This window comes from Dermacentor variabilis, unplaced genomic scaffold, assembly GCF_050947875.1.
Source record: "Dermacentor variabilis isolate Ectoservices unplaced genomic scaffold, ASM5094787v1 scaffold_12, whole genome shotgun sequence".
In the NCBI taxonomy this organism is placed as follows: Eukaryota; Metazoa; Arthropoda; class Arachnida; order Ixodida; family Ixodidae; genus Dermacentor; species Dermacentor variabilis.
Window position 1 is genome coordinate 10,588,336 of NW_027460280.1, and position 22,213 is coordinate 10,610,548.

General features: G+C 47.8%; 1 protein-coding gene across 1 annotated transcript in view; it reads right to left on the reverse strand.

The window, feature by feature from the left end:
* Positions 1-11,528: 11,528 nt before the first annotated feature.
* The window catches only part of LOC142566076 (coiled-coil domain-containing protein 125-like), a 410,736-nt gene continuing 400,051 nt past the window's right edge, over positions 11,529-22,213 (reverse strand). Inside the window, exon 6 of the mRNA XM_075676817.1 lies at positions 11,529-11,755. Within this exon, the coding sequence (XP_075532932.1) occupies positions 11,678-11,755 (78 nt within the window). The 3' untranslated portion in view covers positions 11,529-11,677. The remainder of the gene's footprint in view (positions 11,756-22,213) is intronic.

Consider the following 22,213-nt stretch of genomic DNA (forward strand, 5'->3'; position numbering starts at 1 on the left):
AATACACACCAGCAGCAAAGAAGAATACACTTCGTTGCTGCTACTGTGTATGGTTGAGCTCTGTACCACCAGGTGGCTGCACCGTGCAGACCATTCGCATTTGCCCTTCTGCTCATCTCATGGCTCATACCGTTACGGCAAAGTCAAGCGGCCAGACTCTGTCCCCTTGCGCTTGCGTTTTTCCTAATACCGGACTCGGGAAACGCTATTGCGTTAGTAATCTTCCGGTGTAAAGTGACGGCCACAAACGCGCAAATCCTGGCGCCGATCGGATAGCGGCAGTCCGATGCGCAGCAGCCAGTTCGCTCGTACGCTGCCTTGCAGAGGGACACGATGTCGCAGCTTGACATATTGCCAGTCGCTACGTTTGCAGTCCACAAGGCAACAAAATCGAATCATAGTGCTGGCGAAAAGACTGAGACCGACTCTGACCGCGGAGCTCTCTTCAAAATGGAGTACATTGCAACACAAGCAGACGACACATGCTGTGTGCCGGAAGTGCTTAAGTGTACTGAAAAAGTATTCTTGCGTATTCTCTTTATGTTACTTTTTCATAAAAACAAATTAACTAACACTCCAACTATTACGAAGATCATTTGTTTAGCATAAAGTTGGAAAAAATATCGATCACGCGCCCTTGTCAGCCAATCGGATAGCTCGCCCCACTGACGTCGTATGGGTGATTTCGGTCCTTTCGGTCATATGGGTAGGGGCGGCTTAAAATTCCGCCGAGCAGTGCGCTGCGATCGGCAGCGATGTGCATATTTAAAACCTTATAATAAATTACACGCTTTACGCGGAGCACTTAGATGTGTCAATTAATGATCAGAAGGACCTACTCTAACGACTCAATACGTTTGTAGAAAATCGTCAAAAGCGTTTCAGGGTCCCTTTAAACATGCAGACAAAACTTGCTCAGCAAATCACAATACAAATGTAGCTAACAGTGTGCTAATAACCTTCTTACTCATAGCAGCTTATAGACTTAATAGTACGTGCAATTGAAGAATTGTAGCCCATCATTAGCCAATACTAAAGGACAATGGAAAATAAAACAATGCATATTATTCTGTTTTAACACTTGCATTTAAAGGAATTCTAATGCTATACCTTTCATAGATGGTCGGGGTAAGGGCGCTATTGCTGTGAACTACTCTATCCTGGTATAACACAAATTGAGGTTGCAACAAAGCATAAAGCAAATGTGTTCAGCGTCGGCTTCTCACGCTCCAGGGACACGTCGTCGCCGTTGATGTTGAAATTGTACGCAGTGATGATGTCCGAGGCGTCAAAGTGTTTCGCGCACACACGTGTATACTTCGATTCGAAATTAAAACCGCCACTTTCCTGCCGCGGTATGGCCCGCTTCCATTTCTCGCGCTGCTCCTTGTTATTAGGTAAACAGAACAACGACACCTTTTCGGTCGTGCCCTTGTAGCCGGAACGGCACCAAGGCACGCAACACGTGTTCGGCATCGTTGTCCCACCCCACCACTTCAACCAAACAGCCCAACACTCGAAAAATAGCACAGCACATGCACAGAACGTACCCGAAAAGTCAGCTCGCCTCGCACTGCGCACGCATTTCGGTACGCGGACGATGCCCTCTGTGGCACAGTGGCGCCGCGTCGCGGCACCTTTGGGCAGCATATGAACCTCTCCCATAACGTGACGGCGGAGTTTCGTGACCAGAAAAACATGGAAGGACTCTGGCCATACTCTTCTAGCCATTGTGAAGATAATCACTTAGAAAAAATATCAAAGTTGCGAATGCATTGCCAGGGAGGATGCAAGGCAGCCTCAACAAATTGTAAGGGGGGGGGGGGGGGAAGGGGCGGCTCACCAATACAGAGTGAACGAGGGGGGGGGGGGCGAAACGGTCAATTTTGTAAGCGCGGAAGTTGCCGGCATTCTTCGGAAAAGGTGACGGGATGGGTGCGTTGATAGGGGATAGTTGCGTCTATAGGGCACATGAAACCCCTTGTAGCGTAATCAGCAGTAAAAATGGAACGCGTGGAAACATGTTCTTTACAGATTTCCTACGAACATTTTGAAGCGCGCAAGTTCGTCTGTTCGAATATGGCGCCATATTGATAGCATTCCGCGATTTGGAGCCTGGAAATGGGGCGCGCAATTTAAAATGTGCATAAAGAGCAAATAAAAAATAAAGTTATGCTGTTATAAATGTTGAAAATTAATATGCACAAGACAAAGATAACGCTAAATAGCCTGGCAAGCGAACAAGACTTCAGGATCGCTAGTCAGCCTCTAGAGTCTGTGAAGGAGTACGTATATCTATATATTGTTACGTGCGAAGGAGACCGTTTTTAACCCTTACGGATGAAGGGGACCGTTTACTTTAGGTCGCGATCGAAGGTGAGCGCAAGAGCGGCCAGCTGGTTAATCAACTCAGCGTCGTTTTCTTCTTCCTTCCTCCACTCGGGACCACAAGCACGTTCACTGGTCTTCGTTTTCTTCATGCGTAACATTCCCCTCGTCACAGACGAAGCCCGCCGGGTGAGTTAATCCATTTGCCTGGACGTGAAGAATTTCAAGCGGGCGACATGGACCACTTGTGTCTTGGCAGCTCTTCTACCACTCGCCGTGAGGCGAGCTATGTTATACGTTACTTCCGTGAGTCTGTTAAGAATAACAAATGGTCCATCGTAGGTGGCCAAAAGCTTTTGGCATAACCCGCGTTTCCGTACTGGAGTCCACAGCCAAACTAAATCACCAGGGCGATAGGTTACCGGACGGTGGCGAATGTCGTAGCGTTCTTTTGATCTGTCCTGCGATGCCAAAGTGCGCAAACGAGCAATACGACGAGCTTCTTCGGCAAGGCAGAGAGTCTCGGCGACAGTGGGATTTTCATGACTACAGAAAGGGAAAACAGTGTCGATTGTGTACCGGGGTGGCCGTGCGTACAGCAGGAAGAAAGGGCTATAGCCGGTAGTCTCGTGCTTGGCGGTGTTGAACGCGTACGTGATAAAAGGCAGTACGTCATCCCAGTTCTTGTGGTCGGATGAAACATACATGGATAGCATGTTTACAATTGTGCGATTGGTGCGCTCCGTAAGCCCATTCGTTTGTGGATGGTATGGTGTCGAGTGACGCAAGTGGGATCCACACAAACGAAGCAGCTCCTCTACGACGTCCGCTGTGAATTGTCGTCCACGGTCGCTGATGATCAGGCGAGGCGGACCATGTCGCAGGATCACATACTGCAGCAGGAATGTTGAAACGTCAGTGGCAGTTGCGGAGGGCACGGCCGCCGTCTCGCAGTAGCGCGTGAGGTAGTCGACGAAAACAACTATCCAACGATTTCCCTTGGCTGATTTTGGAAATGAACCTTCAATGCCCACTTGTTGGAAAGGCGTGCTTGGAGGCGGGATCGGCTGCAGGAGACCAGCTGGAGCAGTAGATGGCCGTTTGTGGCGCTGACACTGCAAGCAACTGGCCACATACGTCTCAACAGACTGTCGCATTCCAGGCCAATAAAAGCGCTCCTGAATCCGGTAGAGCGTCCTCGCCGAACCTAAATGGCCAGGCGTAGGGTCATCGTGCATAGCACTCAGAATCGCTGTGCGAAGGCTCTCCGGTACCACTAGGAGGAAACGTGCGCCAGTGCTGGAAAAGTTCTTCTTACACAGGAGTCCATCACGTACACAGAAATGGTTTGCTGTCGTCGAGGCGAAGAGCGGTGTTAATTTATCGTCTTTTCGCTGTTCGGCTTTGAAGCAGTCGAAGTCCGGAAAACGCTGCTACACAGAAGCCACGAGGTGATCGAAGTCGTCGGCGTCGCAGTCCGTGATGCTAAGTGGCATACGCGAGAGGCAGTCCGCGTCAGCGTGTCGTCGACCACTCTTATAAGAGACGGTGAAGCTGTATTCTTGCAGTCGGAGCGCCCAGCGCGCAAGACGGCCACAAGGGTCACGAAGATTCACAAGCCAACACAATGAGTGGTGGTCGGTGACCACTGTAAAGGGGCGTCCATACAGGTAAGAACGAAACCGCTGAACCGCAAATATTACCGCGAGGCATTCTTGTTCCGTGACAGTGTAATTCTGCTCGGGCCTACTTAATGAGCGGCTTGCATATGCGATCACGTGTTCACGGTCACCGTAGCGTTGAACTAGGACGGCACCAATACCTATGCCACTGGCATCCGTATGGAGTTCCGTCGGAGCTGAAGGACTGAAGCGTTGAAGAACCGGTCGTGACGTCAGCAGAAACTTCAACTGACGAAAAGAAGAGTCGCACTCCGGAGTCCACTCAAAGGGGGTGTCCTTTCGTAGCAGGCATGTCAGCGGATACGCGACGCCGGCGAATTTAGGAATAAATCGGCGGAAATAGGAACAAAGCCCCAAAAAACTACGGAGCTCCTTGACAGAGCGCGGTGCACTGAACGCTTCAACGGCTGCTGTTTTCTGGGGATCAGGGCGGATGCCATCCTTATCGACAAGGTGCCCAAGCACAAGAGTTTGGCGTTCACCGAAGTGGCATTTCTTAGAGTTTAAAACTAGACCAGCGTTTCTGATGCAGTTCAGGACAATATCCACGCGCGAGTTGTGTTCACTGAAGGTGCGGCGAAAGATGACGACGTCGTCGAGGTAGCACATGCAGGTGTTCCACTTCAAGCCGCGCAGAACAGTGTCCATAAATCTCTCGAAAGTTGCCGGAGCGTTGCACAATCCAAATGGCATCACATTAAATTCGAAGAGGCCGTCAGGGGTTACAAAGGCAGTCTTCTCCTTGTCGTCAGGATGCATCGGAATTTGCCAATAGCCAGATCGTAAATCTACTGAGGAAAAGTAAGAGGCGGAATGAAGGCAGTCTATTGCGTCATCAATACGTGGAAGTGGGTACACGTCCTTTTTTGTTATAGCATTCAAACGGCGATAGTCGACGCAAAATCTCCAAGATCCATCTTTTTTTTTAACAAGAATCACTGGAGCTGCCCAAGGACTCGCTGACTCTTGTACGACTCCCTTTTTCATCATTTTGTGCACTTGTTCGTTGATAATCTGGCGCTCTGATGGTGAAACACGATATGGCTTTTGTCTAATCGGATTTGCCGAACCCGTGTTGATGGTATGGCGCGTTCGAGACGCAGGGATCGCAGGCATTTTGTCTTTCTGCGCAAAGTCGAATACTGAAACGTGCTTCGAAAGCACACGCACTAACTTTCGGCGTTCACTCGTGCTGAGCGATTTATTTACCATCGACATAAGGGCTGTTTCCGAACTGTGGCCATCCGGTTCTTCCGGCACATCTGTAAGTTCAGCCACTGATAAGGACGCGTGTTCCTTGGCGAAGGCTAATTTCATGCCGTCTGGTAGTATAACGGGCTCCTTAGAACAGTTTACTGTCCATAAGCCAGTGCGTCCGCCTTTGATTGACACCACACAATGTGGCACCAACACATTCTTCTTCACACAGTTAAAGTGCATCGGTTCTACAGTAGCTTCGAAGCTGTCGGAATCGGCGCCGCAACAGACAACGGGAACGCAAACGGTAGATGACGCAGGTATGACCGTATCACCACAAACACACAGTGTAGTTTCGCGATCTACAGGGTTCTCCAGGAGTCCTGATGGAATCGCACCACTTATGAATACTTTCCCTGTGCGGCAGTCGACAGTAGCACCACACTCCCGCAAGAAGTCCATGCCGAGAATAACATCATGGGTCGACCGAGGAATAATTACAAACTCTGTCGTAATAACATGGCCTCCCAAAAACACGTCAGCACTACACACCCCAATAGGTCGCAACGGCTCGCCACTCATTCCGCAGAACTTTGAACCTTCGTCCCATTTAAACAAAACCTTTCGTCCTAACACGTGTTTAAAAGAGACACTCATAACAGAAATTGTTGCGCCTGTGTCCACCAGAGCCATCACAGGGACATTATCTACAAGCACGCGCACTTTGTTTTTCAGCATCAACACAGGAGGTATTTCTGTCAGTAGCATGTCTCCAGCGACCTCACCTCCATCGGCCGCGCTAGCTAGTTTTCCGGTGACGAAGGGGACGTGGTGCGATGCCGCGGTGAGGGAGAACGGGGAGCACGACGTTGCGGTGGGGGTGTCAAACTCCTGTCAGATGCTGGGGAGCGATTCCGGGAGCTGCTGAGCCAATACTCGTCGCCAGATGATACGTGTGGTGGCCACGGGGCACCGTGTGACCGTTCGGAGGGCCGAGAAAACTCTGAGGGCTGGCCATACCACGTGGTCATACGCTGGTTGCAAAACCGCGATATATGACCCGGGACACCGCAGGAATAACACACCGGGAGAGGTCGAAACCTTGGTTGTTCGTCAATGAAGCGGATATTATCATTTTCCCGCGTGTAGTGGGTTGGTTCGTGGCGTGTGTCACGACGATACATCGGGCGTCGAGTAGGCGTGCGTTGAGCGCGTTGGTCATAGCGCGGAGTCGGAGGGCGTGTTGTCATCCTCGACTGGGGGGCTGCGCTGTACTCTACGGCCGCTGCGGTAACCATCGGTTGCCAAGGGGCCGAATGTGGCGTCGTCATAGCCTCACGTGACGTGTACACGCCATGGTGGTCAGCAGTTGAATGCAACTCCTCGCGGCGGGAAAGTTCCTCGCGGACAATCTGTCGGATGGTGGAAGGAAGGTCGAGGCAAGGACTCGTGTCCACACTGGCAACCGTCGTAACGTTTGCCAATCGACCAAACTTTGGCGCAATCCGACGCATCTTGAGCGTTTCAAAAGTTCTGCAGTGCCGAATGACGTCAGACACAGAACTGAGGCTCTCCTTTCCAATTAGAAAATTATACACATCCTCAGCCACTCCTTTCAGCAAATGTCCAACTTTATCTTCTTCCGACATGCGAGCGCTGACCACCTTGCACAGCTTTAATACTTCTTCGATATATGTTGTGCATGTCTCACCTGGTAGCTGCGCCCGTTGAGACAGTGTCTGCTCCGCACGCTTCTTTTTGGCGACTGAGTCCCCAAAACACGCCTTTAGCTCGTCAACAAAATGTTCCCACGTCGTAAGCGCGTCCTCGTGGTTCTCGTACCACACGAGGGCGGTATCGGTCAGGGAGAACACCACATTGGTGAGCTGAGCGGTAGCATCCCACCCGTTGGACTTGCTCACTCGTTTGTAGTGGACGAGCCACTCGTCGGCATCTTCCCCCGCCTTGCCTCCGAAGGTGGGTGGAACTCGGTAGTATGGCAGTGCACTGCTAGGCCTCGGAGCGGCTCCTTCTTCTGGCATGTCGAAGACGATCACGGCTGATGGCGGGAGGCCGGCAAGTCGACGGCTTCGACGAAGCTGTGGCAGTGACGGTTCCGTTGTTGTCAGCGGTACCCCGCACCTCCACCACTTTGTTACGTGCGAAGGAGACCGTTTTTAACCCTTACGGATGAAGGGGACCGTTTACTTTAGGTCGCGATCGAAGGTGAGCGCAAGAGCGGCCAGCTGGTTAATCAACTCAGCGTCGTTTTCTTCTTCCTTCCTCCACTCGGGACCACAAGCACGTTCACTGGTCTTCGTTTTCTTCATGCGTAACAATATATCAGAACGTTATATTAAAAAATAAAGGAAAACCTAGGTCAATTACTCACAGGGGACCCTGATCATGAGAAGGAAATTTACAGAAGAATAGAAATGGGTTGGAGTGCATAGGGCAGACATTGCCAAATCCTGACTGGAAGCTCACCACTAATATTTGAAAGAAAGGTGCATAATCAATGCATTCAACCCGTGCTAACATATGGGGCAGAAACTTGGAGGTTGACAAAGAAGCTCCAAAAACAAGTTAAGGACCGCGCAACGAACGACCGAACGAAGAATGTTAGGCTTTACGTGATGTTAAGAGACAGGAAGAGAGCTGTATAGATCAGAGAGCAAACGGGTATAGCCGATATTGTAATTGCCATCAAGAGGAAAAAATGGAGCTGGGCAGGCCATGTAATGCATAGATTAGACAACCGGTGGACCATTAGAGTTACCAAATGGGTGCTAAGAGAAGGGAAGCGCAGTCGAAGACGGCAGAAAACTCGGTGGGGTGATGGATTGAGGAAATTCGCAGGCGCAAGTTGGAATCGGTTGGCGCAGGACAGGGGTATTTGGAGATCACAGAAAGAGGCTTCCGTCCAACAGTGGACATGAAATAGGCTGATCATGATGATAATTTGTCGGTGTTAGGCATACGTTAACGTCTGGTACGCTTGCTTGAACAGGCACAAGGAACACATGAACGAAAGGTGCAGCACACACACAACATTAGTTCAGTATGGACTTTCAACAACATCAACACATTGTAACGTTCACCACTTATTGCACATGGACTGCGTCCTCCTTTGCTATGCTTTACGCTCGACTACCGCGTTAATCGACGTCTGTGCGGCGATCGTCTGCGCACTATAGCGCTTACAGTACCGGTTCTGTTCGGGGCGGATATCGCATCCCCCGGTCTGTGGTCCGTCGTTGCAATCCGGTCGTCTTCAGTCGTCCCTGGTGTCCGGTGTCGCCGATGCCCCGGCCGACGTGACGAAGGCATAGTCGCTGAAGAGCTGTCGGCCTCCGGCAGAGCGGGGCTCGTGCCGGCTGGCGCTCCTGGTGCGCGCTGGCCCAGCCTAGTTCCCTAGACGGGACGGCAACTGGCTGCAGCCAGCCTCCGCGCGTGTCCGTTCAGCGGCGTGAACGGGCGGGACGTCGATGCGTCGCCTAGGAACAGGGAGGACCCAGAGAGGCGATCTCCGGCCGTCTTCTCCTGAAACGCTGCGCCCCGGCCACCACGTCCTTCTCTGCGCGCGCCCCTTCGCCAAGATGGCGGCTCCACGCACTCGCTTCACTCCCTCTTCCTCGTCTTCTTACTTTACCCCAACCTTTCCTTCCCATCATCAAGAATCTCCTGCTGTCTTCGTTTACGCTTGCCACTCCTGACAGTCGGTAAGCCTTTCTCTCGTGAAATTTACCATATGCAATCTGAATTTCAAATCAGTACAGTGACGATAAGCTTGCTTGCCATTGTTTGTGCTGACGAGAGAGCACTTGGTTTTTTTAGTATGCCATGGAATGTTTGTCCCGTTTTTGTACCAAGAAAGGAAAGCTGCCAACTCAGTAATTATACTATGGAGCCTCAAGTTCACATTTAATAATACAGTAATGTTATTAATGATTGTTACTTTTTAGTGCGACAGCTCAATAGATGTTCGAAGTGTATAGTGTGGCTTTGGACGTGAAACACAAGTCTATTCATCCCACCAATACTCGATGTGGCGGTCTCATGATACCTGACACATCTGACGCGTACACACACACACTATGTCCATGCTGCAAAAAAAGAGATCATTCAACACTCGCTAGGATAACAGGGGAGAGAGTCCTTCTGCATTTAAAAGAAACGCGCACAATTGCAATAGTCAAATTGATGGCTTTTAGTGACAAGTTGATTATATCGCCGTCAACTGCTGCACAGAGGCAACTCAGTCGTGCTTGACTTGTTTGTGGCACCGCATGAATTCCAACCATTGTTTTGTTGATGTGAATAGTCTCCCGCTTCGCGCCTAAGATAGTGCTGCACGTGGAGTACACTTTGATCTAGCTGCATAAAATGTGATAATTATTTTTGCTTCAAGGAATTGAGGCTTCATGTCATAATTGTGGTGTTGCCAACTGCCAAAAAAAAAGCACAAAAACGGGGCACGAAATTTATGTGCCAATACTCCCTTAATGAATTCCTCTAAGGAGCATTGATTAATTTTAAAACAAAGTTATACTTTGGATGCACAATTTATTTTACATTGTTGATGTCCTGTGTTAACTCGTGCAGAATACTAAAAACGACAGAGCCCGCCAATCCTTGTGTAAGCGGCGGCACGAAGTTGTGTAGCTGTAATCTTGTTGGCCAACTCTCTGCACGGGAGTCCCGGTTGTCGGTGGAAGGCTGAAAATGAAACCTATTTGCTAAGCAGAAATGGTGGGCCTCCTAATCAGCGCCCACAACGAGCTCTTTGTGGTAGGCAAGCCACAGTTCACTTGAAATTCCAATTGGTAGCTTTTGAAAGCACCACATATCAGTCTTGTGTGTGTTTTTTGAAAACTGCATAGTTTTTGCAGCCGTGATTTCGGCAAAAGAACTCGTTTTTTTTTGTAACTGGAAAGATATCTGTAAGAGAGCGCTGCGAATGCACCTTTGCTGCCTTTACAAGGTACAATTCTGTCCAAGTCTTAGCCTATTCTTTCTCTGCACTGTTTGCTTTATTTGAAGATAAGGACAACTGCATTTAATGATACTCACAGATAACGCTAATTGGTCCCTATACACGTTTTATAAACATTTGAATTGTCATTTTAACGAAGACAATTTATTTTTTTTGTTGCATTGATAATTAAAGTTTCTAAGTTCTTTGCAAAGAAGTTCAGGGAAAATGACGCCTGCAAGTACGATTTCTGTAGCATGCGGTGAGATGAAAATCACATCATGTGAAACACGCTTCAGATGAAAGCGACAAACTCAGATGAAGGAAAGGGAAATAAAAAAATACGGGGTTTTACGTGACAAAACCACTTTCCGATTATGAGGCACGCCGTAGTGGAGGACTCCGGAAATTTCTACCACCTGGGGTACTTTAACGTGCACCTAAATCTAAGTACACGGGTGTTTTCGCCCCCATTGATATGCGGTCGCCGTGGCCGGGATTCAAGCCCGCTACCTCGTGCTCAGCAGCCTAACACCATAGCCACTGAGCAACCTCGGCGGGTTAAAGGGAAATCGGTCTCGTTTCTTTCATGCAATAAGAGTTGTTTTATTTTAATATAGAATTAGTTACAAAAACACTGCAACACCGAGCACAAGGGATACATTTTATTCCGATCAATTTCATAATTTCTGTGTTTTTAAACGACAATCGTCCAGAGGTGGCGCTGCATTCGAAAACGAAACTATCGGTCGCTTTCCGCCGGTTGACTGGGCGACTTGCGAACGTGATCGTAAGCAAGGTACCAAGGCTGTTGTGACATGCACGCTTTCAACCACAATGTCCATCGTATGGCACATGTAAAGAGGGGTGAGTCTACCAAAACAGCTTGTTGTCAAAAACAAGTTGTGACACGGGACGATAAAGGTGCGTACGGTGCGAATACAAGCGACAGATGCGCCTGGCGATACTGATAGCTCTTAGCCATCACATACAGGGTGTTCTCTTTTTTAGCTGCACCAAAATTTTAAAAAGAGAAATATATAAATCACGGTAACTTTACCTTTGCCATTCGAGATTACGATTGGCAGCCTTGGATATGGATGAATTCCCGCAATTACGTGCGTAATTAGCGAAGTTACGGTAATTTGCTTTCTAATTATCAACAATACGTGGCTACAGGAAATGAGTACTTTGGGGCCCGTCTTCGACGCTACCTATCCCAACGGTCAAATTTTGAATCGCGGTGTTGATGTGGGAGCTACACGAACTATTAGTGCCGCTTGGAAGGCATCTTCAAGGGGAGTACGGTAGCGCGATTCAAAGACGGGACAAAAGAAGACACAAAGGGACACTCCCCTTGAAGGTGCGTGACCAACAAGCCCACACTGCAACCCTCGTGAGCTTGGAAGGCTCCTTGAAACTGGATGGCAGAAGAGCGCCTGTGTCGCCGATGCTGCCAGATGACAAAGGCTGCGGGCTCCCATGCGCCCCTGGGTCACTGTTGTCCCAGCTGCAGAGCGAGGAGCTTGACCATGACCTGCTGGTGGACCAGGGCCTCGTTCTTGTCGCACAGCTGCGAAAAGGCCACAATACGAGCCGAGTAAAGAAAGGTTGTTTATCATTTAAGTAAATGTCTCTTGTCTGGCGGTTAAACAGCAGTGCGGGCCAGACGATAGGACAACAGCTGCGAGCGAACAAAGTACACCTGAATAAGACGGTTCTTCGCTCGTCACACTACCACCTTAAACGTTGTTAGCTCTTCCGACGGGGGACACTGCGTCAGGACGACTATTTTGTCTGCTACATTCCAGGCGCATCTGCGTGTATTTGCTCGCGAACTCTGGGCTGAATAAACTTCTCCCTGTCCTTGAAATAACTTTTTCCTGTGTTATCGTCTGCCAAAATTCATAAAACATACTTATTCCTAGACTCAAGGGTAACAGAACTGCTTGTTGGCCCAGTTGGTGCTTGCTTGAAGACATGTTTTTGTTGCAAGTTAAAATGCACACGCAAAAGGAAGACATATAGAAGACCACACGGGCTGCAGTTCCAACTGATTTAGTTTAGGCGGTAACCCAGGAATACATGTACACATACACGCATGCGCAGACTGTCCACGAACCTATGTTATCCAGCGGTCGAACAATCTCGTTTCCGATTTGTGGAGTAAGACAGATGTATCGCTATAGCACCTTGAACCTTTCTTTTTTATATAATAAGACTCCATTAGCTCACGTGCTGTTTGATTTCTGCTTCTGCCAAGAATCTTAATCGCATGAAAACGGTGTTTACACATGCAGGCCTTGCATTGCGCTGGCATATGTGCCACGCCATCTTTCATTCTATTTAGTTCGTGTTCCATGGCTCGTTCATTTGCAGAGATCATAACCTAGTTAGTTTGGAATGACCCTTTCTCGACAGGCAATTCACAAGACATCGTGCAATCCCTAGGCAATGCGTTTGTTGTAGATGTTGAGGACCTTTTTTATTCAATTCCACATGATGTACTTTTTGCTGCGGAAAAAATTTGCATAGAAGAAAGTGGCAACATAGCTTTTGAAAATGCAGCCGGTGTTACGCTTGAGAACGCTTTAACGCTATTGGAAGCCCATCTTGATAGTACCTTTATTTGCTTTGACAAACAGCTTTTCTTGCAAAAACGCGGCATTTGCATTGGTGCTTGTATTGCGCCGCTGCTGTGCAACATATTCCTATGTAGCTTTGATCGGCTGCACGATGAGGCTTTTAAACGGGACAGCACTTTAAAAATTTTAAAGATTTTTAGAAACATGGACCACTTTTGAATTCACTTTAACAGACAATGCTCGTGGCTACGGTGTTGGGCCTCTGAGCACGAGTTCGCGGGATCAAATCCCGGCCACGGCGGCCGCATTTCGATGGGGGCGAAAACACCCGTGTACTTAGATTTAGGCGTACATTAAAGAACCACAGGTGGTCGAGATTTCCGGAGCCCTCCACTACGGCGTGCCTCATAATCAGAAATTGGTTTTGGCACGTAAAACCCCAGAATTTTATTTTTAAGGCGAGGCTCACTGAAGCGCGACGATGATATTTTAAACATATTTAAGAACAATGGCAGAGGGCTTTCGTTTACGTATGAAGTGTCACAGTGTAACACCCTGCAATTTTTAGATTTAAAGGGACCCTGAAACGATTTTGAGGATTTTCTACAAACGTACTGATTCGTTAGAATAGGTCGTTCTGATCATTAATTGACGCATATAAATGCTCCGCGTAACGCGTGTAATTTATTATAAGGTTTTAAAAATGCACATCGCTGCCGATCGCAGCATACTGCTCGACGGAATTTTAATCCGCCCCTACCCATATGACGCAAATCACCCATATGACGTCAGTGGGCTGAGCTATCCGATTGGCTGACCAGGGCGCGTGATCGATAATTTTTCCAACTTTATGGTAAACAAATGATGTTGGTAATGGTTGGAATGTTAGTTAATTTGTTTTTATAAAGAGAAAGTAACATAAAGGGAATGCACAAGAACAATTTTTCAGTACACTTAAGCACTTCCTGCACACAGCAAGTGTCGTCTGCTTGTGTTACAACGTGCTCCGTCTTTGACGAGAGCTCCGCCGTCAGTGTCGGTCTGTCTTTTCGCGAGCGCTATGATTCGACTTTGTTGCGTTGTGGACTGCAAACGTAGCGACTGGCAATATGTCGAGATGCGACATCGTGTCCCTCTGCAAGCTAGTAGACGAGCGGACTGGCTGCAGTGCATCGGACTGCCGCTATCAGATCGACGCCAGGATGTGCCCGTTTGCGGCCGTCACTTTACACCGGAATTTTACAAACGCAATAGCGTTTCGCGAGTCCGGTATTAGCGTAAACGCAAGCGCAAAGGGACAGGGCCTGGCCGTGTCCCCTTGCGTGTCGTTTCAGGAGATCAATAGAAGCGCAAATGTGAATGGTCTGCACGGTGCAGCCACCTGGTGGCATAGAGCTCAACCACACACAGTTGCAGTAACAAAATGTATTCTTTGCTGCTGGCGTAAATTTTTCGTAGGAGTGTAATCGTTAACACGTTGTTTTTGTAAATGTTTAAAATGTTTTACACTTGGTTAGAACAATATTAGCTCTTTTGGCTGGATAAGCTTAGCGCCAACGGATGGCTGGACCGCGGAGACCGATCTGGCAGCTCACGTACGTCTACACTAATGTTCCTTCATCAGATTGAGTTTATGCCTCCACTGTTCCCTCGAAACGTTCAGCTAGTGTGTGGTTACCGGAATACCAGACACGTTTGGAGCTGCGACAGAATGCTCGCAACGTACGCTGCTTCGTTGCTCTCGCTCGGGGTCGACGGCCAAGCGGCTGGCGGAGAGGTTTCGCGCGGGCAGGGGCGGGCTCTAAAACAACCGGAAGTGGACGATGTGACGTGGCATCGTGACGCAGAACCAGTGAAGGCGGAGCGTAGCCCGGATTGCTTGGCGAACGAGTTGAGGAGGAAAAGCATGGCTAGGGAGAAGGGTAACATGTAATCGCTTGTAGCTCCATTAATACGTAGCGCTTCACTTAAATTGTGGTGCGAAAGTTCTACTTAAACTGTCCCCTACGCGTCTACAAAATTTGTCCGAACCTTTTCAGGGGCCCTTTAATATTAACCTTTTATGACGGGCAAGCTTGTTAGCAATATTTCCCATGTGCCAAGAAAAGGTTGCTGCCGTATGACTCTTGTCATTCCAAAATTATCAAGCATGGAATTGCTCTGCTCTGCTTGGAGTCTGCCCTCAGAAAATTGTTTACACACACGATGCATGGCCTCGTTCGATAATCAGATCAAGGACTTAAAGCAGCACGGTTCCCTGACTCGTTGGTGACATCAGTCACCGAAACCCTTTTAGGGAAGGTAAAAGGTACTAACGCCACAAGGGAGGAAGAAAGTGCCAGAACCGTAAGACCTGCTGTGGTTCCTTATGTTCACAAGGTCTCCCATAACCTCAAGAAAATGGCAGGCCGGTATGGCGTACCCATCACCTTTTCTTCCGCCGTCAAACTGGTTCGACTCTGCTCGAGAACTACTCGCGAGGAGACCGGTTCGCAAAGCTATGGCAAAAAACACGGAGCGCCTTACGGGAAACGTGCTACGGGGGTGGTGTACGAAATTCCCCTTTGAGAGCGGCAAGTCTTACAACGACTGGGCGTTGCATAAACGAGCGAGCCATGGAACACGAACTAAATCTAATGAAAGATGGCGTGGCACATTCTCCTGCGCACTGCAAGGCCTGCATGTGCAAACCACGTTTTCATGAGATTGAGACTCTTGGTAGAAGCAGAAATCAAACAGCACGTGAGCTAATAGAAGCTTATTATACAAAAAAGAAAGGTTCAAGTTGCATTAGCGATACATCTGTCTTGCTTCACAAATCGGAAACGAGATTGTTCGACCGCTGGATAACATAGGTTCGTGGAAAGTCTGCGCATGCATGCATGTGTATATATATTCTTAGGTTACCGCCCAAACTAAATCAGTTCGAAGTGCCACCCGTGTTGGTTGTCTTTTCATGTCTATTCTCAAGGGTACCGTCTATAGCGATCGGTCGAGCGTCTTTCTCTCTGCATGGTTCTGCACTCTGCAGCGACAGTTCACGCGAATAACAAATTTAAAACAGCAAAACATAGGATAGGATATTAATTTAACAGACCAGGGTAATACTTGGTGAACAAGCAAGCAATAAAGCGGTGGCTGCATATAGCTTGCACAACATTTACATTGATTCTATCGCGCCCAAATTCCGCTTGTCAATTTGTCAATTTTGCTCGAGACGCCAGAATTTGACATTTCAGACTCGAACGTCTGGCAGCAGCGCGAATACTAATTTCACATTCAAGTCTAGTTTATGCCTACGCATTTTGGCTTCCTGAACAGCTTCCTAAAAGTCGGCCAGTCAGTTCAAAGAGAACATTTTTTTTAGGTGAACGGAGGCTTTCATTTGTAAAGTCGAAAGCCAGGCCAGTTGGTCTACAGTAAAACGCACACAAAGAGCGAAAGATGGCCAGACACTTCTTTGCAAACTATTCATGTCTTTGTGCGTGCTGCAGCTTTACCATGCAACATTTATTTGTTTTCAGTACTTGAATAAACCAGTGTTAACTCCATTTTAATGCTACACGTTCAAGGTTCAGTGATTTGAATCTTTATGTTGCTTTGGGAACATTTGTGACAAGTCCGTATCGCGAAGCTGGCAGCTGCTCGGCCCAAGTTTTCTGGGCGATATATAAGGCTGCAGTCAGGCAAAGCCTCAGTCGTCTAAGACTGACTGAAAGTGGAGGGAGTGGAAATCAAGTTTGTTCTTAGAAGGCTTGCGGCGTGTTCTGCATGCGACTGGATAATGCTTTATGAAATGACTGTGCGAATGGTTTTCAGCAATATTACCAAGATTGCAATGACAAAGTAATAAAGGAATTGAAGCCATTGTGGCGCAAATAACCACATACAAAGAGGACAGACCACCACGGGCGCTAACTCATAACTGGTTTATTGGCTCGCCCCAGAAAGATAAGAAATTATAGGTTTACACAGTATGGCGCATGCGTACGCGTTCTTCGTGGCATATAAAAAGAAAATTTAAAAATGATACCGCCATATCTGCCGTCTATATGATACCACTGTCTTGTGAGAAGGCCAATATAGGTCAAACCGGGATGTGCGTTAACGACCGAGTGCGGGAGCACGAACTGCACTGTCAGTCATTAATAAAGGCAATGCGCACCAGCCTGCGCATTGCCTGGCCTGCGAGTGTAAACCATGGTTCCGTAAGCTTAAGGTTCTAGGCAGAAGTAAGGACACTACTGCTCGTGAACTTTTAAAAGCGTATCACATTAGAAAAAGAGGCGCAGATTGCGTCAGCGACACGTCGATCCGCTTATTTGATAGCAAGACGCGCCTTTTTGAATTTTCGCAGTAGTAGGTTTTCTGTTTCGGGGGGGGGGGGGCACTGTCGGTGCGAATCGGTGAGAATATGTCGGTGCGAGACATTATGGCATGCTTTATAGTAAGATACAGGCATAAGATAGCCTTATTGCCACTGTCCCGTGTTTTGATCTACAACTTGACGCTTTAGCTGTAACATACCGTTCTGTGAGGATATTTTAGGTCGGAAACCAGCTATAGACGGGGAAACAGATTGTTATCTTCCATGAAGTCGCGGAGTCTGTTGAGTATTACATGCTCCATCATCTTTCCCACACACGATTTGAAGGCGTAGCTTATTGCCAGGCTTGGGAATGAACATTATCAGCGCATGTTTCCATGCCCCAGGCAGTCTTCCATCCTTCCTGATGGTATTTAGGTAAGTTTTAAGGGCTTTAATTGACTTATCAAAGTTCCGTAGCGATCGTTTGGTAACCTTATCGGGAAAGAAAGCTGATTCGGTTCGCAGCTGTTGGAAGGTAGCTCTGACCTCCGCTTGTAAGATGGGGAGCTAGATCGAGTATCATTTGCCGGACCGGTGTAGTGGGGCTGTGGTACTTGTGGAGACTTGCTCGAGTTCTCGAAGAATTTCGCCGTAAGAACCTGCGTGTTGGTGCACAAGCTTAGCTTGCTTCTCTCGTTGTATTTGCAGTGGGTCAAAACTGAGGAGCTACCACATGTGGGCGAGGCCGAGCTTGCCCTTCATGCCATTTCACATTTTCACCCATTGTTGTTGGGAGAGCGTCTAGGCACAGGACTCAGTGTCCCTGTCTAATTGAACTACCCTCTTTCTTAATTTACGATTTAAGCGCCGAGCACGCCAGCGCCATTGTATACTATTGCGGGCCTGCCACAGGTGGAGCAGATGACTGTCCTCCTCCTGCACGCTAGCTGCCGGCAGGGTTGTCAAAGCGTGGACACCCTGGTTTAGCCCGGCAGTCCACTCTTGGATGTTGTTTATGTGTTCTGATGGGCGCTGTTCACCAAGTTATCAAACAGTCCCATTCGACGTGCAAGCTTTTCCACCCCCTCGGTCGCGCCGAGCCCGTTAATAGTTCCGTAGAAATACTACACTAGACACTGCCGAGGGCTTCCTCAGTGTTTACCCACTGCTGGTGGTTCATGTCTTTAATACAGTTGAGGTCAGGCGAGGCGTCTATGGAGATGCTCCTTCCGATATGTGTAGGGATGTGGCGGTCGTTTAGTAGCGTCAGCGTGTTTAGGCGGGCTTGCGCCCACACGTTGTCGCTTTGCGTGTGCATGAGCGGGATCCCCATGCGGGATGTTCAGGTCACCCACAATGACTAGACCGCGCTGCTTCGACAGCTTGGTTACTTCACAAAGAGCGTTCCGAAATTGTGTTTGCTCTCTAATGGCTGGCCATATATACTCAGGATAAAAAATTGCGGCAGCAGCCATCTCACGATGACTCTCGATGGCAATGCATTGAATCAGTATAGCGACAATGTATTGTCACCGTCAAAACGACGTCTTCTTCACGCTTGGATGATTAGTGTTCCCCTTGGTCGAGCCTGCTACGGTTAATGGACCTGCTTTTGCTATACATGGTTCTAAGTATTTTTGTGTGCATTCCTTAATCTTTTCTCTCTTCCTCAAAATTCCTCTATGTATTTTTTACCGCTACCTATGTTTGTAAAGAATCCGGTGGTGTCAATCTCTGCCCTGCTCTTCTCCACCAATACTCTGAACGTCTCTTGTTATCTCGACTGCTGACCGGTTGATGCTTCCGTACATTTTAAATCCAAGAGTTGTGGATGTTTCCGTTACCTACGGGTCTCAGTGGGTGAATCCCTTCGCATTCCATTAGGCTGTGCTGAGTGGTCTCCGGATTTTCGCTGCAGCATACACATACCTCATCTAGTTCCGCATATTTTCTCGGGTATGTTTTTGTTTTTAGGCAACCGGATCGAGCCTCAAATAGCAAGGCACTTTGTGTTATCGTTCAGATTTTCCCTTTTCATTTCTTTCTTTATATTCTTGTAAATCTCCATGGTCTTTCTTGTTTCCATTCTTTGCATCCAATTCGACGTCTCTGTTTCTCTCACTTTCCTCCTGATCACTCCTGGTTGTCAATCACCCTGAACTTGGTGGCCGACTTTCTTCGCCGGTTTCTCCATTTTGTGTCCACACTTTTCAAGTACAGATAGCTGTGCACTTGGGCCGCCCATTTATTTTGATCCATGTTCCTGAGTCATTCTTCAAGACTAATTTTTCTATGCGCTTCTCTGACTTCAAACGACGCCCAACCCATGTCACCCTACACTGCCTCATTTGTGTCTGTCGCCAACCGACCTACCAAGCTTTGGTTCACTTGCCACCCCCACAAGACATCTGATTTGAAGCACAAAATGGCATTTGCATACGTAAGCACTCGCACAATTACTCCTTTCCAGCTTGCATGCACCACCTCATATTTATTGTGGCCCCAAAGTTTTTTTTTCTTTCTTCTTTGGGGGGGGGGGCGGTTACGTGCCAAAACCAAGATCTAATTATGAGGCATGCGATAGTGGGAGACTCCGGAAATTCGGAACACCTGGCGTTCCTTAACGTGCACCTGAATCTCAGTACCACGGGTGTTTTCGCATTTCGCCGCCATCGAAATGCGGCCGCCGTGGCCGGGTTTCGATCGCGCGACCCCGTGCTTAGCCCGAAAGTGTTCTTTGTTTCATTTTCGCTCCATTCCGCTTTGCCTTTATTTTCAGATTATCCTGGTGGGTACTTGAGTAAGTCTTTCCTTTGTTTATGAATGCGCCGAGGTAATTATATTGCTTGACTATGGCTATGACTTGCTGAATTAACACCACGTAATTACTCGTCTCTTCATTATAGATCATGATTCCCGATTTCTCTGTGCTAAACTTAAGGCCTAGATTTGTCGCTGGGTTGCCACAGATATTCGCAAGTGTCTATAAATCTCGTGCAGTGCCTCCTAGTAGTGATACGCCGCCCGCATACATCAGTCCGGGGAGCTTCTGTCGCACTGTTTGTCCGTTACGAATGCAGGATAAAGCAAACCATAATTTACTGTTTTCCAGAAGTCTTTCTATGCTTTAACATAGAGCGTGAACAATGAAAACAGGAGGATATCCTTGCTTCAGTCCTTGGTCAATTTCCACCGCTTCATTACATTTTCGGCCTTCCCATACGATTTGTACTCGGTTGTCTATATGTATAGCCTCAGCAGCTTTACGTAATCATCATCTATGTCTTCGTGCTTGAGCATATCCCATAAGTGTTCCCTGTCTACGTTGTCGTAGGCTCCTTTAATATCTAGAACTGCTATCCTATTCTCAGCTACTGAAACCTCTATGCACTGAGTCAGTACACACATATTATCCTTTAATCGTCTGCCTGGTCTAATCCCATTCTGTAGTTCCCTCGGTACATAATTTTTCTGCACCCACTTCGACAGTTGTTCTAATTCTGTAGCTGGTATTGCCATTCTATCTCCTACATTACTGAAACTGACCTGCACGAGCTCGTCCTAACCTTATCACCTTTGCCTTTGTAGATAAGGTTCATCTTGCTTCCACGCCATCCAACCGGAATTTTCTTAGTTGTAATCATTTAAAAAATTAAATTATGCGGTTTTACGTGCCAAAACCACGATATGATAATGAGGCACGCCGTAGTGGGGGATTCCGGAAATTTGGACCACCTGGGTTTCTTCAACGTGAACCTAAATCCAACTACACCGGTGTTTTCGCATTTTGTCCCCATCGAAATGCGGCCGCCGTGGCCGGGATTATATCCCACGACCTCGTTCTTAGTAGCCTAACACCATAGCCACTAAGAAACCACGACGGGTTTCTAATCTTTTTCTTCATGGTATTAGTCAGCAGTGCCTTGCTTTTTCGATATAAACTGCCCTTTCTTTTGAGCCGAAGTCATCCCTAATAACGTCTCTGATGTAACGCAGCGCGTCGTCTCCTTTGAAGATGTTACCGTCACCACCCCTTCTAGCCGTTTTCTTATCTGTTGGAGCCCCGAATGCTCTTACATGATTTCAGAATCTATTGGTGCGCCTTTGTCTCTTGTTGGAATGTTATGCACCCAACGGTCCACTTGTGGATTTAATTTTCTCTTACACGACCTCACTCGCCACCATTCGTTTTTCTCGGCATTTGTAGCGCAATTTCGCATTCCATAAAGTAACCCAAGTGCGGAACAATGGGAGGGTCTTCTCACCAGCAGCGAGCTCGCAGCCCAACGGGCAATTGTGCAGCACGCCTGCGAAGCAGCAAGACTCAGCGGTGCCCTGGAATCGGGGCGCCGACCTTGTGAAGCGGTCAGGACTCAAGACATGAAGACACCGGCCCACCGCCAATCTCTCTGAGATATAGAGCAGTAAAGTTTTTCGATTCCATTCCATCTATGGAGCTTCTTCGTGTAATCCCAGCTTTTTGGTTTCTCGATGATCCCCATACGCCTGCTTACGCTCTTCTATAGCTTGCTTTGTTTCCTTGTTCCACCACTTACGTGGCTCCCTCTTTCCAATCCAATAATTTTTTTCTGCCGTGTCTGTCTTATCTCCTACTGCGTAATGTATACCAGTTCCTGATATTCTCAGACTCTTGAAGAAAGCGCCTCCATTTTCTTCTATATGTTTTTGCCGATCTCTGTTTGCTTTTCATTCACTTTTACAACTTTGCGGAGAAATGCATTGGCGTCCCAGTTATTTGTGTGCTTCAGTGCATGAAACGACCTTTTGTTAACAAATTAGCAGGAACGCCAATGCATTTATCCGCAAAGTCCGAGAATTTATATCTCGAAACTGGTGTCATCTTGAAAATTTGTTCCAAGTGGATCCGCATTGCGAATTTCACGGCTAGAATGAGTAAATTGCAATATGGGCCATAATGTAATTAGCTAAAACTTAATTAGTGAATTTTTTAATTAGTCGATTTTGCATCTCAATTTTTGTCACATGTATTGTCCGCCGCTTCGAGTAGACCAGCTCATGAACTAGAATTGTGATAGCTGCCACAGGCAACTTTTAAAGATTTTTGAAAGTGTTCGCTGAAACATGCTGCATATATATATATATATATATATATATA